The sequence below is a fragment of the Pteronotus mesoamericanus genome, unplaced genomic scaffold, assembly GCF_021234165.1.
Source record: "Pteronotus mesoamericanus isolate MK-2021 breed Mesoamerican mustached bat unplaced genomic scaffold, CSHL_Meso_final scaffold_85, whole genome shotgun sequence".
In the NCBI taxonomy this organism is placed as follows: Eukaryota; Metazoa; Chordata; class Mammalia; order Chiroptera; family Mormoopidae; genus Pteronotus; species Pteronotus mesoamericanus.
In genome coordinates this window covers 9,426,406-9,442,667 of record NW_026555329.1, presented here as the reverse complement: position 1 = coordinate 9,442,667, position 16,262 = coordinate 9,426,406, and the positions used below count along the sequence as shown (strand labels likewise).

The window sequence follows — 16,262 nt, the reverse complement described above, 5'->3', positions numbered from 1 at the left end:
AGAATTCAGCCCAAGCTTGTTCAGGCCAACCTCCCCTAATCAAGTCAAATTCACCTGTTACATATGCTCAGAGTACTCATTTTCTAGCACTTACCACCGTTGCAATTATACATTTGTTTGTGGAACTACTTGATTAATTCTTGTGTCCCCGATTGGAATGTAAGCTCTAAGAGGGTAGGAATATGTCCAATACAACCATTGTCCCCATCACGTCTGGTATATTACAGGAACTAAAACACATTGCTGAATGAGATGAATGAATACATGTACTGTGACAGAATAAGTTTAGCATTCATTTTGATTACTTTTATTTATTCTAGAACTGTTGCTATTTATAATAGCATTCCTAAAACATTTCTTTTTCTCTTACTATTTAGCAGGGAAAAGGAAGCCATAGACAGACATACAGCTGCATCTGAAGCCTCAGAGAGTTATCTCACCTTAATTAAATGAAAGGATAATATTGCTTTGGATAAGGCAGTCAAATATTCATAAATTCTAATAGACAAGTTAATTGTTACAAGAACAAAACATGTTACCACATAAAAACTGCTAATAGAAAATCTAAATCCTTAGAGTGACCACAAATCACACTTGGAGGGCCATGCTCTGTAATGGTAATATTAGGAGTAGAAAGTGATAATTTCCAGAAAGTGGCAACTTATTCTTTTTTTTTCTTCTTAAATGACATTATACTAGGGAGACTGATTTTATTGACATACTAAGCAAAAATGTTAGGGGAAGTTTATGATGTTTCTATTAGAATAAAATGAATACTAAAAAAAATATTATCAATATTCTATTTTTATCTTGTCTATACAAAGATTGATTACATAACTAAGTCTGGACTATAACAAAGCAGAATATGGCTTCTGGGCAATGAAAATAACCCTACAGTCAAACAGGAAATAAGGGTATAGAAGTAGGACAAAACAAAGTAGAAATCAATTGTACCAAATCAGTGATTTAACATCAATTCATGGGATTCAGCACATTTAGTATATCCTTTTTCCAAAAAGGAAGTTTAAACTATAGAATCAATAAATTATGTTTTGACATGCATTTTTTTCACTCTTAAAGTTTCTATGCTAGAAGGAAATTATTTGTTCACATTTTGTACCTTTTAGGTAGAATGGCTGTGGATGTGAATACAGAAATGAAGAAATGAAAGAGAAGGTAAGATAGAGGCGGTTGACTCTATGTCCCTGGAATTACTAATCCATAAACAGCAAACTCCTCTGCATGCACTGCCTTCTTTAGGAAGTTGCTCTATTTTTTTTGCCCTAAACTGAAAGTTGGCTGTCTCTGAGGCTCTCATTTTCCTAACATTTGGGAAATTCTCCAAAATGGTGCCTAACTATTTTCTCTCATCACACATCGAGGATATAGGGTTATGTCCACCTAGTTCCCTGTTGCCACTTCCCAGATGACTTTTGCTCTGTAGCCTTGTAAACAAATACAAAACCAAACCATCCATCACAAAACACACCTGTTTCTTTGTAGCTCACGCTGTAATACCCTTTTCACATTCCCTTCATCCTTCTGATCCTGTAAGTGCCAGCCTGCTACCTTTCACCTACCACCCTCCTTTTCTCCAGCTTCTGAAAAGCATTGCTCCTCAAACTTTAAGTACATTTGAATCACGTGGGAGATCGTATTGGTGTTTGACTCAGTAAGGACACTGAGAGATCCTTATAACTCCCATGAGAAGCTGTGGATCACTTTGAAGAGTGAAGCAGTAGATGCGCTATTTCTGCTATTCTGTAATCTACTATAACCCTAATTCCCTGTTTGTCCTTTGGCACCTGTTGCTTCGTTTGTTAATATCTACAGTTCCTTTACTGCTCCTCTTCTTTCTTACCCCGCCAATCTCCATCTCTTTCTCTCTCAACTGCTTAAAAAACAAAACAAACAAAACAAACAAGTTAGCTCTTTAGGCCCCCTACCTACCATCCTAGGTGTCCCTATTTCACAGCCCAACTTAAAAAAAAAATTTGTGTTTGCCAGCGTCATTTCTTCTCCAACCTGAATTGCAGGCCCATCAGTCCACCAACACAGTGTTCACAAAAGTCACCAATGACCCCATGCTGAGTGGTCAAGACATTCAGTTCTCACCTTATTTGAACCTCTCCACAGTATTTGTTAACCACTCCTAACATGTCTCTACCTTGTCCTTTGTGACACCATAGTCCCCTTCTTCACCTCTTAGCATTCTAGCAACACTTTTTCAATTGGTTTTGCAGGACCATCATCTCCTATCCAGCTATTAAATATTATATATTAACATTCTTTAGTATGGTCCAGTCCTTGTTTTCTAGTACATATTGACACCCTATAACCTCCATGCTCTGGTCACATAAATGCAAGTGACTTCTGAATTTGTTCAATTTATACTTCTTTGAGATACAAACCCCAATATCCTATGGCCTATTTGACATCTTCTATTAGATGTCTCAAAAGTACCTCAAACCAAAGGAATCCAAAGCTAAGTTAATAATTGCCCACCAGTACATGCCCCTAGCACATAGCCAGGTACAAAATCCATAAAATTGCTATGTTTTTTGATATATCCTCTTCCATCACTCTCATATATCCACTCCATCTTCCAATACCTACTAAGTATCTTGGGTGTCTATTCCATTTTCTTCATCACCACAGTCTCCTCCACAGTAACGTCAATAATTACCATCTCTTGGCTGGGCTACTGCAGGCGACTTCCTCAGGAGTGCCGCTTCCATCCCTTCCACTCTGCTCCTACCTCTGTAACCCATCCTACACCCAGATATTGTTGTTTTTGAAACACGAATTTGATCATTTGTGCCCTTCTCCCCTGATCATACTGAACTGGTTTTAGTCCCTCGTACCTGCCAGGCTCCTTCCTCCTATCGGGACGATGCTTGTAGGGACTGGCTCATTGGCGTTACCACCCAAAACATCTCTTGATTTCATTAATGTGTAGAGGATAAAATATCCTATACTCTAATTGCATGACATTTAGCTGGACAGGCTATCTCTGATATTATTAAAAAATAAGGTGGAGGGAGATGAATTAGGAACATTGCAAAGAACAAAAGAGTATTTGCTAGAATATTTAGATACGAGTGGTAGAGAGAGTTAAAGATTCATAGGTTGATGTAGAGAGTGGCAGAGCCAATGAAAAAGTTTCAGCTAAGGAAAATAAGTTTAATTTATTGATGAACTGAATTTGAAGTAACAAATTTACTCAGTGGAAATGGCTTCAAGGCCTTTTAAGATTTAGGAATGGGCTGTTGCTGGTGTGGCTCCGTTGGAGCACTGCCCATAACCAAAAGTTTGCGGGTTCCACCCTGGTAGGGGCGCGCGCCTGGGTTGCAGGTTTGGTTCTTGGTCCAGATGCACCCGGGAGGCGAGCAGTCTAAGCTTCTCTCGCAACGATGTTTCTCTCGCTCCCTTCCCTTCTCCCTAAAAGCAATGAAATTAAAAAAAAAAAAAAAAAAAAAAAAAAAGAATATTTATGGTGGGGGCTGTCATCCAGGTATCTTAAACTGTATGCCCTTCTGCTCCTGAAAAACATACTCCTCTGTGTTCACTATCTTGGTTAACAGCACAGAGTCAGAAATTCTGGAGACATTTAAGATATTTCTCTCTTCCTCTGTTTCCTTTATATATAATCTATCGTCTATATTTTGCCTCTTGCCCATCCCACTGCCGCTTCCCTGGACTTACACCTGCAACCCTCCCTGCCACTCCCTCAACCAGTCTTGATTTCCTGTTCCCTAGTTTGCACTGTCTTCCCAGAGTCACCTTCCTGCTAAATACATTTAAAAGGCTTTCGTTGCCTGCAAAGTAAAATCTAGACCCTTTATCAATGCTTTTAAATTCCTACTCAGACGTGGCGGTCCGAAGCCTCCCCCCTGGGAAAGTCTGGAGTCTCTCTGGTTCTCGGCCAGCTCCCCGGAACTTTCAGCCGAAAGCGGGGTGAGTCATTGTCTCCCCTGCAGGTGAAGTCACGCTCCCTGTTGAGCATTACCCTTTAGGTAGGCTCGCTACAAAGCGTTTGGCTACACAAACTTCGTCCCACTTCTTTCACGGTTGGCTCTGTGGCCACAGAATCCACCTCTTGCCCTCAAGAAAATGGCTCCTGCGGGGCGTCCTTACGTCTCTCGTCATCACGTGCTGGGAAGGTGGGGCCCTCAGGGGAACTGATGGGGGCGGGGCCAAGTGGCATGGGGCGGAGCTACACGGACAGGGCGGGGTCAGAGCCGGTCCGCGAGCTTTAGCTATTCAGCTGGTGCGCTGCCGGCTCCAGCTCGGCATTGCCAGGAGGGTCCACTTGACGCTTGGTCCGGGAGCGTTCCCTGGACCGTCAGCCCAGACCAGGGACAGCTACGTAGCCAAGCGGAAGCCGGTGGCACCGGGAGTGGCGGCCAGAGCCCGAGCTGCACGGGCGGGAAGCACCCAGGATTGGGGAAGCGCGGGGAATAGTGCGGCGGCACCTCCCTTTCCCAAGGGGCCGCGTCGGCAGTCACGGGGCGCGGCACCACCGCGCACGACCCAGGCCGGGATTCCAAACGGGCAGCTCAGGCTCCACCTCTGCCCTGGCCGCCTCACCTGCGGACAGCGCCGCGCCGCGCCGCCTCCGCCGGGGTAGACCGCACCTGCGCCACCTTGCTCACCGGTCTCCGCCCGTCGCAGCCCACCTCCCATCCCCTTCGGCTCCTGTCCCTGGCAGTGCACCTGGCACCGCGCGGCTGTGGCAGCCGAGGCTTGGAGGACGCAGGTGGAGAGAGCGCAGCTTCGTGAAACCCTGCGTCTGCTGCCGCCACTGTTGTCTCAGCTGCGGACGAGTCCCGGAGACCCGGCGATCGGTGCCCGCGCCTGCGGAGGAGGCGCCGGCCGCTGGGCACCATGAACGGCAGCAGCGCCAACATCACCTATGCAAGTCGCAAGCGGCGGAAACCCGTGCAGAAAACGTGAGTGTCCAGAGCGAGTCTCCGTCGCGGGGGCTGGGCGCTCAGGCACGCGGGTGCGGGAGGCGTCCCCACCCCGTCCCCAATTCCCTGCGGTCTGGTGATTAGGTCCATTTCCGACACAGTAGAATTGAAATTCGGGGCCAAGTCGAGACATCCAAGCCTTGGATTTTCCATTTTTAATCGTTGCATTTTAAAAATTGCCACCCCGACCCCAGCCCACATGCACCCTCTTACGCCCCCGCCCACTTGCAGCTGTTTTCAGTGGTCCTAATTTGTTGACAGCTCTGCTGTTCCTGTGGGGCTGTTGGCTTAGTTAACATAAACCCGTCTTGAAATCCCATTCCACTTTTAATATCCTCTTAAGTTAGGTTGGAGGACGGTCATAATTCTCATTCCTGGCAGGGCGAGGTGTTTCAAAGAGCCAAACGCGCCACCTGCAAGAAAGGGGTTGAGGGCTTCTGAAGGTTGATTTTTGGTCTGGTGCAACTGGCTTTCTGTTGTATTCTTATTTACTTATTTGGAAGTAATTTTGTAGGGTTCAACCTGACCATATCGGTAAAATGTATAGAGATGGCAGCAGGTATGAGTGAGTATAGTGGGTCAGGTACAGTGGGGGATTTGTTTTTTGAGCGACCTTTTTGGGGAGCTTACACTTTTGTGGTGGCGTTAGGGTCTGAAAAGTAACAGATTTGAAACTGGGAATAAGTGAAACAGACGTTTTTATTCTTGGTACCTTTCTCTAGTTCCCCTTTCCTCCTCCTACAAAGTTTTGCCAATTCTAAGAAAGAGACGACAGATATTTGTTAGTGTGTTTTGGTGGGATATTTGCGTGAAATGACAAATACTTTAATTTTTTTCAGCAAAACAAATTCGTGTTTGAGACAGATTTACTTTTGTGAGTCAGCTGTATTCATGTGTTTATCCCTAACTATTCCTAATGTGAAGTTTGCTTCACATTTTTCAAATTTTCATAAAGAATTTTAAGAACACATTAAAAGTTTATTCGAAGCCAAGCAGAAGTACGCATTCTGCTTAAAACTTAATGAAGGTCACAAATTCAAATCAGCATTTATATTTAAAATCACTAACTGGTTTAAAAGTTTCAGTATTCTGGAGTTTTAATTTCCTTTTAGAATTTCAACTTGAAAATCGTAGTTCTTCAGACCTAGACTTGGCATTAAACAGGGGCTTTTTATGTATATATAAATAGACTGATTAAAATTTCGAAGTCTTATCTTGCAGGGTGGCTGACATTAGGAATACTGACGAGTCAGCAATTTTCTGTCACGGCAGTTCTGTGACATTGATTTACAAACTTGCATTTTGTAGAGAGATCTTTTTCATATGAAAATGTATTTGTCTAGTTTGACTTTGTTCCTGATGGATAAAATTCAGAGGCATCCCAAATGCTTGTTTTATGTATTTACTATACACTTAGGGTAATTTACAATACAGGTATCATGGGTTTTATGTGTATAGTCATAAAATTTGAGGATCTCCCTAATGGGTTTTTAAGTTACTGAGTTTCTGTCACTATGTTACATAAGAACCTAGATGACTTAAAAAAAAAATTAGTCAAGTGCCTTATTTTTGTATTTATTATAAAGTTTAACAATTTAGACTTTTAATTAGCATTTTATTAAAGATCTCCCTTTTAAATGTATTATATCTTCCTTATGTATATGTAAGATGTACCTTTTATTATTTTATCCTAATAGTTTAATATACTTCCTAAGACTTTATTATATTTGCATTTATTAATATCTTATAATAGTGTTGTTAAAACATTTACACATGGCCCTTATTTAATTTTATTTAGTTAGCATAGATGTTTTTCAGCTCTTTATTGAGCACCATGCTTTGCTTCTAGTCCCATAAATGCCTTAAAACGTCATTACACGGCTCCATAAGAAAAATGTAGTGACGGCTGGCATTTACAGAATCACATGAAATTATTTATAAATCATTTTTACTGGAATGAAAAGCGGTTAGATTTATAATGCAGTTAATCAAAGTTCTTTTTAGGAATGCAGCCATTAAACCTAATATTAAGTTTAATATGGATTTTTTTAAAGTTAAAATAGTCCTTTGTAGCTGAGGTCTGAAATATGCCAACAATGTCAGAAAAATATATCTTGTTTGAGCTAAAAACGCTATTGAGATTTAACTTTGATCCTTTAAGGACCTTACCTTAAATATTTAGGTAAGGACCATATTTCTCTTTATTTTACTTAAAGAGAAAATATGTTGTAGCATAAGTATAGGACTGTTGATAGGATACACATTTAAATATGCAGTTCTGTAAAATTTTGGGCATCAAGCATATGACAGAATTTTAGCCTGACCATCTTCCCAACCTGCAATTGAATTAATTAAACAAGATAAACTCCCCCTAGTGGCAAGTCTAACATTGAAAGTTAAATCTTTATTTCGAAGAAATACATTGTAAATGTGTTCCTTTTAATCCTACCGAAATTATGTTATACATAGTAGATGCTCAGTCAATGTTTCCTTCCTTTTCTGAGTAATGAAAGTTAGGAAATTAAAGGATCTGGAGCAGCCTTGCATCCGATCCATGTTCTTTCCTACCTTCAGAAGGACATTTTCATGGTAACTGTTGGTGTAGAATCTACTGTAGCTTTCCTTAAAATGTTGTTCCATTCTTAACAACCATGCTGAAACAAACAAACAAAAAATTAAGCCTTTTTCTTGTTTTATTTTCTTTGGAGATGATAGCGTTTTTGTCAATTTGTTGAGTTATGTTGACTCATGAAGATAGTTGAGAAGTGAATTAAGTAGAATCTGTTTTTATCTCTAGTGATAACTTTGGATATATTTTTTAAGTTTTATTTATACAGAAGACGTTTTAGTGGTATTTCATTGACTGTATTTCTGGTACTGACTGTTGGCCAAAATAGGTGCCAAGTAAATGACTTCTGCCCTTAAAAGTGATGGCAGCAGTAGTGAGCAAGCCAGCCATCAAGTGTCAGAACTGGAAATAACTTGTGAGCCTTAGCTGATTCTTTCCACTTTGTTAAAATACTCACAATGTTAATAAAATACAAAAGCAGTGTTCTTAGTACTTTTGCTAAGTTGCTCTTCATTCTGTTTAAATCTCAGGAACCTCATTATATAATACCTACTTAGTAGAATAAAATTATGCAATGTTTTTCTGAAAATGTATCATGTAAATGTAGTATGATACCATTTTCCAAATAGCCTGTAAAATAAAAGGATAGGTTTTTTTCACTTCAGTTACATAATTATTTCTCCACTATAATTATCTTCACATAGTTTTATTTAGCTAGCTTATACATAGTGACTAGGGAGGCCACTTACATACTGAAACTATGAAATGAGTAAGTGAAAATGTTTAGTTATTGGTAACATTTATTGAAAATGGCAAAAAAAAGAGGAAGCAGTGAGATATAAAGGGAAAGAGTACTAAGATAAGGTCTAGTTTTCTTGTCTTTGTATATCTGGGCAAATTCTCGACCAACGTAGCAGACCAGTGAACACCTACAACTAAAATACCACTCTTACAAGTAAATGAGCAGAACAAAAGCATTGTATAAACTGTAAAGACTGCTAAAGATATAGGAGGAACAGAAACATACATTCTATTCTTTAAATAAATGTAGCTTACATTCCCCCAGAACAATCAGTTCTTTTGTGAAACAGTAAGAGGCAGTATATGATTATGTTCTCAATTCTGGGAATGGCAGAAATGTGCTGCTTCACTGGTGAATAAACTTACACAGTGCATGCTTATTTATATAACCAATTAAGACACTTAGAAATAAGTATCATGCAAACCTTTAAAAACAATATTTTTTTTTACTTTCACACTTCTGTAAAATTGTTTTTTTCTATATAGTGGTTTAACACACACATACACAAACTGTGCTTTGTATACATCACTTATTTTTCAGCTTATTATAGTACTATGAAAAGGTGATTTTTCTGTTTTATAGACAGGGAACTAAGGTTCAAATTCAGAATTGTCAGGTAGGAAGTGAAAAAACTGAGTTCGAATATTGGACCCCAAAACTGATGTTTCTACCAACTTCACAATACTGCCCAGGTCAATAAGTTCAGCAGTACATGTGGTACATCCATTCCTAGGTATTTCCTTATTGTCCGCTCTTCTCAAATAGTAAACTTTCTAAAATACATTATTTACTGTTTCCTATACATAATTTCCCTACTTAAACCCATATTTGCTTCATACCTTTTCCTTAAGTTTTTTTTCCTCCTGACTTACTGATTTGCTCCCTCCTTCTCTCCTTTAAAACATCGCTTTTAATGGATGCATAGTACTCTGTCCTTTCAGTGTTCCATAATTTAACTATTTTGGGGGGAGGGTCTATTTTTTCCAACCTTTCAATATTTTAACTAGTTTTTCAGAGAATACCTTTGAAGTATGAATTTCTCTGCAAATTCTCAGTTATCTTCTTAGGAAAATTATACTTTTAAGGCTGAGCCAAATATTATCCCCTGAGACATAGTGTCAGATTGCTCTGCAAAAAGTTTACATTCCCATTGGTCATCTGTTCTTGCATTTTTGCTTAAAAATACTAATTTTGACAGTTAACTTTAATAGACAAAAACAGTGGGGTAGGTGATCGAACTTATTGTTGGGATTGTGGGTGGGAGGGATAGTAGTGCGGTTTTTGAAGATTTTTCTACCTGAGCCCTGGCTGGCGTGGCTCAGTGGATTAAGCACCTGCCTGCGAACCAAAGGGCCACTGGTTCACTTCAGTATGGCTTGCACATGCCTGGGTTGCAGGCAAGGTCCCCAGTAGGGGGCGCGTGAGAGGCGACCACACATTGATGTTTCTCTCCCTCTTTCTCCCTTACCCTCTCTAAAAATAAATAAAATCTTTAAAAAAATTTTTTTCTACTTGAGATGTCCTTTACATGTTGATTTGTTGTCATATATTTTTAGTCATTTTCACTTTGCTCCTATCTTGTTTTTTGAGTGCTTTAAAAATATTCCTATTAAATAATACATGTACATTAAAAATTTCAATAGTATGTATATGCTATCTTCAGTTTAGCATGTTAGATGTGATCTGTTGGTGTTTATTGTGATAAGTAAGGTTATTAGTGCTATTTCATCTCTCCTTCACCTTTCTTCATTCTTCCAATATAATGTTATTACAATTTTAAATTTAATCCACTTTTCCTGTTTCATAATTTTTTAAATGATAAGCATTGTTTATTGTTCTGCTAAGTAATATACTATAATTACACTTTCCCTCCTCTTCTGTGTCATTGATTTCTTTTCTATCTCTTTTTCATCTTCATTGTTATTTGTACCTGGGTTTGGCTGTCTCTTAGGTTTAATGGAGACAGACTTTGTGTTTCTGTCTCTTCCTTGTTGAGCAAAGAGAAGGGCACTTGGAGAAAGCTATGTACTCTGACATCCTGAAGCCAGAAGTGACTTACCTGTCTTTAAGACCTGATTCAGATGCCATATCTCCCTGAAACCTTCCCTCATTACTCTACCTGAGCTCTTAACTTTCCTGAACTCTTGGCCATCCCTTTTATAGCACCTACATTATTGAGCAATACATTATGCTTGAGTTTGTGTTGTTACAGAGTGTGTCTCCTCCTAGTACAAAAATAAGCTGCTTAAAGATAGGCCTATCTTCTGTGATTGTATCTACCAGAGCTTTTGAGTACCATGCACATAGTAGGTATTGGAGAGATACTCACTCATTCAACAATTGACCACTACTTAAGACTTTTCTGCTCATGTTTCAGTGATTTTGGTATAGTAGGTACTTTTTATGTGGGTTTAAAGGGAAATGCAAAAAAAAGTATATTAATAGAAGAGGAAAAACAGAACATTCTTAGAGACCTTTTTCAGGGTTATGGAAGTAACAGTGATTTCTAGGGCATATTTTATGTTCCAGGTTTTCACTCTCAAAGCTGGTGCTAGAGACTGTATGCTATTTGTACCTCAGCACCTCTCCTTGGGTTAAAAAATGCGAGGAAAGGGACTAACCCATCATAACTCTGGAGTGAGCAGCAGGAGAGCGGCCATAGAATTCTGATTCATTACAAGTGACATCCAGCCAGGATTCTTAGAAGTTGTTGTAAATGTTTTTTTTGTCTCATATAGGGAAGCAAAATATCGAGCTGTATTAAACCTAACAATGAAATTTAATGTTACTTGAGCCACAGATCACCTTTGCAATATTATACTAAGTATGCAATTTATGACTATAAATATTCAATGTTTATATTCAGAGATAAATAAGGATGCACTGAAACCATGGGGAGGAAATGAAGACTGGGTAGGTTTAAAAGTTGGGCTTCATTGGGTGTAGTTGGTATGGTAGAGAGATTTCCAGGCTGTTGGATAGAGAGCCGTGTACCACTGTACATGCAGGGCAAGAGGGAGCCTAAGTTCTCGGAAGTAGAATGAGAGGCCATTCCGGTATAGGCCTGGAAATAAAGATAAACAAGTTATTGGTAAGTAGCCTGAAGCAGTGAGGGGAGATTAAATCACTCAGAGGTAAAAGCTGATAAAGCAAACTGGGTGCTGGGATGGGTAATCTCTTGTTAGAAAATGCCACTTTATTCTAATAGGGTAACTGAAACGATCTCTTTGCATGTCATTTGAGATTTTATGATAAACGTCATATAAAAATATAAATATTACTACAGTCACTTAAACCGGGTGGCTAAAATTTTCAACTTTGCCTCAAATACTGAGCCTAACAGATATTTTAGGCTGGGCTCTGGAAGATCAAGGCATTAGAGGGAACATTCACACCGGCACAGGGCGCGCCATAGGGCCTGTTGCCACGGGCGCGCAGTGCACGCAGGGCGTCTGGGACAGCAGCGTGGTACGCAGTCAGCTGAGGCCTGGGTTTCACAACGGTTTGGTTACAGGTTGGGACAAGATTTTTGAGGTTAAGGTTTAAAAAACAATGCATTTTTCTCTTTGCCTGATCACCATCTTACAGCCTAGTTCAGCAGACTGCTGAACTCCAGGTGTCCCACAGCCAGCCTTCCTGGGACATTTATTTATATTTCAAAGGTAGCCTTTTATTTAAATAAATGCTTGCAGGTATGTTTTGGCATCGATTTAAAGACAAATCAAAAGTAAAAGCACTAGCATAACCCAAGGCAGGTGTGATTGGTATAAGATTACTATTTTCCATTATCCTGTACATCTTCAATATGTTTGCATAAATAGGAAATATTTTCACAAAATAGTTCTGAATATGTCTTACAAAATCAAGGAAAAAGTGTCAAAGCTATTACTTTAGTTTTAACAACATTGGATTTGAAATGCCAAGTTCAGGGGGTACTTCTCAATCCTAAATTTATTTCATTCCTCTGTACAGTTAACTTTGGTACGTAATCTCTAAAATAATCTACCCTGTTTATTTTCCTTTTTGTCTTATTCCTCCTTGACATCTTTGCCTGTGCCTCTTCCTCAACTTTACAGGGCTATACTCAGGTCTGTCATCTGTGTTTGATATATCTTGCATTGGGAAATAGAGCTGTTATCCTAACCTATAAAGCCTAGTCATTAGCAACCTCTCCTTACTCACTGTTTTCCTCTCCCTCACTTCCTATACCTAGTTGGTCAGCAAGTGAGTTGAATTCAGTGAACGTCTGAGTCTGGCTATGTACCCAGCTTTGCAATAGGCATGAAGTATTGTCTTTAAATATCTCGAGCTAGTCTATCCCTATCCTGCCTTTGGTCAGGCTCTTATCATTTTTTTTCTGGACATTTCTGATTTGCAAACATTAATTGAGAGTCCACTCTGTGTCAAGTACTATGCTGAGCAGTGGGGATACAGAAATGATGAAGTTTTTAATAGTAATAAGAGCAACTAACAAGTATATGCAGTATATACTTGTTACATAACAGTTGACTTAGGAAATGTAAACTCGTGGTAAATATTTCATCATGGGCATAGTAACGTGTTAGAGCTGTGGACAGGTTTGCATTGTGGGAAGAGGCAGTCTTGCTTAGTGCAGGGCTGACTCCTCCAAGGAGCCAGCACAAGACAGGCAGCAGTGCTACTCGGAGGAGCAACGGTCAGTCTCTTTCTTGTACTGTTGCTATTTCTCCCTGTGTCGTATTAGCTTGTCTTCAATTTTGTTTTACTGTTTTCTCCCCGGTGTTTTATAATCTTTACTGGAAAGCTACCAAGACTGCAGGGCTGGATTTCATTTTTAGTTTATGGGAAATGTTATCTGCACAGAATATTCTCTAATAGAATGGTTGTGTAAGCAATTTGCATACGATGTGTAAGGTACAGAAGTACCACGGGAGGAATGCATTGAGTAGGTCAGGGAAGACTTGATGCAAATGGTCTAATTGAGTAGGGCTCTGAAGCTGGTGACACGGAACAGGCGAGTGGCGTATATGAAAGCACCAAAGTGCGTATTGGTAACTGCAAGTCATTTCTTAGCTCTGGAATATAATGGACAAGGAAGGCTTTGGCTGGACACAGTGAGGGCAGAGGAATAGTCAGGGGCCGTAGAAAGACCAAAAAGCATTTTGTTTTCTAGGCCAAGGAATGTGGGCACTGCAGAGCTTCTGAAAGGTTTGAACCAGCGGAGGGAGCTGGGTTTCTGTTTTAGCAGAAGTGCTAGCCTCCGTGAGACCTGCCCTGCATTCTGTCCTCTCTGTCACCAGTCAGCTTAGTAAAGACACCAGGCCGGTCATGTAAATCCCAGCTGAAAGCTGAAGATGACTCCCAGATTCCAAAGTCCAATTTCGTGCAACTTCTGTGAGGAAAGTGGCTGCATCCCCTGCCTTGAACAGTTTTTTTTCATCACACACCCACATGGCTCACTCCTTGGTTGTGTTCATGTCTGTGCTGAAGCATCACACCAGAGACCTTCCCTGCTGTCAGAACCAGCAACCCCGTTACTCCTGAGTTCCTCACCTTGCTTTCCCACCCCCGCCCCAGCCCCAAAATTACATGTTTAAGTATGTATGTATCCTCCCACTGGAGAGTAGCTTTATGAGAACAATAGTTTTAGTGTGTTTTGTTCACTACTGAATGTGCGGGGCTTGGCACATGGCGAGTGGTATCTGTTGAAAGGATGTGGTCCCAACCAGCATCTCCCTTCTCCTCTCTCTTGAACCCTGTGCTTCACACTTTAGTCAGGGGACTTCTAACACAGTTCACCATTCCTCAGTCACGTTTCCTCCTGAAGTCCTGTTCCTACTTCAAGATTCATTTCATATACCACCTTTTCTGTAAACATGTCATTGCTCCCAGTACTTAGCTCCCATAACACTTTTCAAATGTGTAAGAGAAAAGTGTTTTCCTGGACCGCCCAGGGCATGATAGGTGCAAATAAATATTTGTGGTAACAAGTGATTGCTCTGTAGAGAGTTAGTAGACATGCATAATAGGTAAAAGTTCAAGTTCAGTTGATTAATTGGAGAAATGTAGCTATTAGATGTAACTTGAATTTGATTATAAATGCAATATGATTAAGGGAAAATACCTAGAGAAACAGTCACCAATCTATTAATTATACAGTTACACAAACAGTCTGGAGATAGTTTTACTGACTTATTTTGTATGTATTCTGTTTTACCAATTTAGTAATCTTTTTAGTAGAACAAACTATAATAAAAAAATAGAAATAGGCAAGGTCTGAAGAAAATACTTGTTAGGGACAGTGTAAAAAATGTTAAAATTTCATATTTACCTTTTGCAGAAAGTATTATTTCTCCACATATAACATTACAAAATTATCTAGGGATGTTTGATTGCATCAAATTAATAGCACTATACTCAACACAATTTCTCCTTTTTAAAGATAGTATCACTTGAAATGTCAAAAATGTCTGTTTTCTTGTTAAAACTGGAAAAAAAGTGTTATAAGAACACTCCAGATAATTCTTCATTTTTCTTTCAAATGGAAAGGCACAGGGGCATGATCAAAAGATTACTTAGTTTTGTTTTGTTTTTACCAGTTTCTCTGTTTCTGTTTCAGCATGGATGTCTGATGATCTGTCAGTTCACCTTCCATGTGAATTTCTACTGTGAATTCCTGGCTAAGGCCTTTGTGTGAAGTAGCCCAGCTTCCCATTGCTAAACTGAGGGTCCACGCCTCATCACAGGTGTCTTTTTCCTCAATTGAAAACCACACCAAATGTGGGGGTTTCTCTGAATTTTCTAATGGAGGCACACACTATGGATACTGCCAATAAAGTGGCGGTCATAAAAGCAAAATTTTTCAGTAATTACAGTTAATCTCTAATATTTGTCAATCGGCAAATAAAAATATCTAAAGTCAAATGTTTTCTTGTTTTAATACTGGAGGATCCCATTAGAGGGTGGTATAACCATCTGAGGATTCCACAGGGCTTTGGCACATTGTCACGAACAGGATGAAATGGCTCAATACAGGAGGCTGGGACGATGAATATAAGTTTTTTATTTAGGGTTGTTCTTATTTATCTACAACATCAATGGTGCCAAGATGCATCTTGTGGACAATTGCAAGGGAAGCATGATTTTCACATAACTTAACCAGATTTCTTTTTTTTTTTCCTTCTCCCTAACGATGTTTGTGTTTAAAGGGGAAAAAAATCCTAGTAGGTTTGTTAATTGGAAATCTCTATGCCACAAATGTATGAAGTGTTTAAGATATACTCAGCATTTTCCTACGATAGGTTCATGATCTTTAAATAAAAATTATAAAGAACTTTATCCATTCCCCTGTTTTACTTAATTAAGATTTAAAAGGAGCATTTTGAAAGGATTTATATAAACTTAAAGCAGATTTCAGATGTTTGTTTTATGAGTGAAATATTTGAGGAGGTGCTATGTAAGGCAATAGAAATTACTGCTTTATCTTGTTAGAGTATTTTATGGCATTTTGTTTGTTTTTCAGCATCAAGCCAATCCCGCCTGAAGGAGTCAAGTCGAATCCTTCCAAGCGACATAGAGACCGACTCAATACTGAATTGGACCGTTTGGCGAGCCTGCTGCCCTTTCCACAAGATGTTATTAATAAGCTGGACAAACTTTCCGTTCTGAGGCTCAGTGTCAGTTACCTACGAGCCAAGAGCTTCTTTGATGGTAAGACAAAAGGGTTTAATTTTTCTGTAATCACTTACAAAATACTTATGTTGAATTTGGCTGTTTCTGCTTCAGTGTTGAAAACTGCAAAAATTAGCCATATGTGAAAAAAGTTTTGTGTATTGCTGTATAGTAAAACTTAAGTGGCATAGCCAAATTTCTAATATTTCCAAAAGTCAGTTTTCCAGATTTATTCACTAAACAGATGCTTCTATTAAATGATAATGTG

The 16,262-nt window shown here is 39.3% G+C and overlaps 1 protein-coding gene across 1 annotated transcript in view; it reads left to right on the top strand.

The window, feature by feature from the left end:
• Positions 1-4,754: 4,754 nt before the first annotated feature.
• The window catches only part of AHR (aryl hydrocarbon receptor), a 41,398-nt gene continuing 29,890 nt past the window's right edge, over positions 4,755-16,262 (top strand). Inside the window, exons 1-2 of the mRNA XM_054563853.1 lie at positions 4,755-4,952; positions 15,846-16,033. Coding sequence (XP_054419828.1) covers positions 4,888-4,952; positions 15,846-16,033 — 253 coding nt within the window. The 5' untranslated portion in view covers positions 4,755-4,887. The remainder of the gene's footprint in view (positions 4,953-15,845; positions 16,034-16,262) is intronic.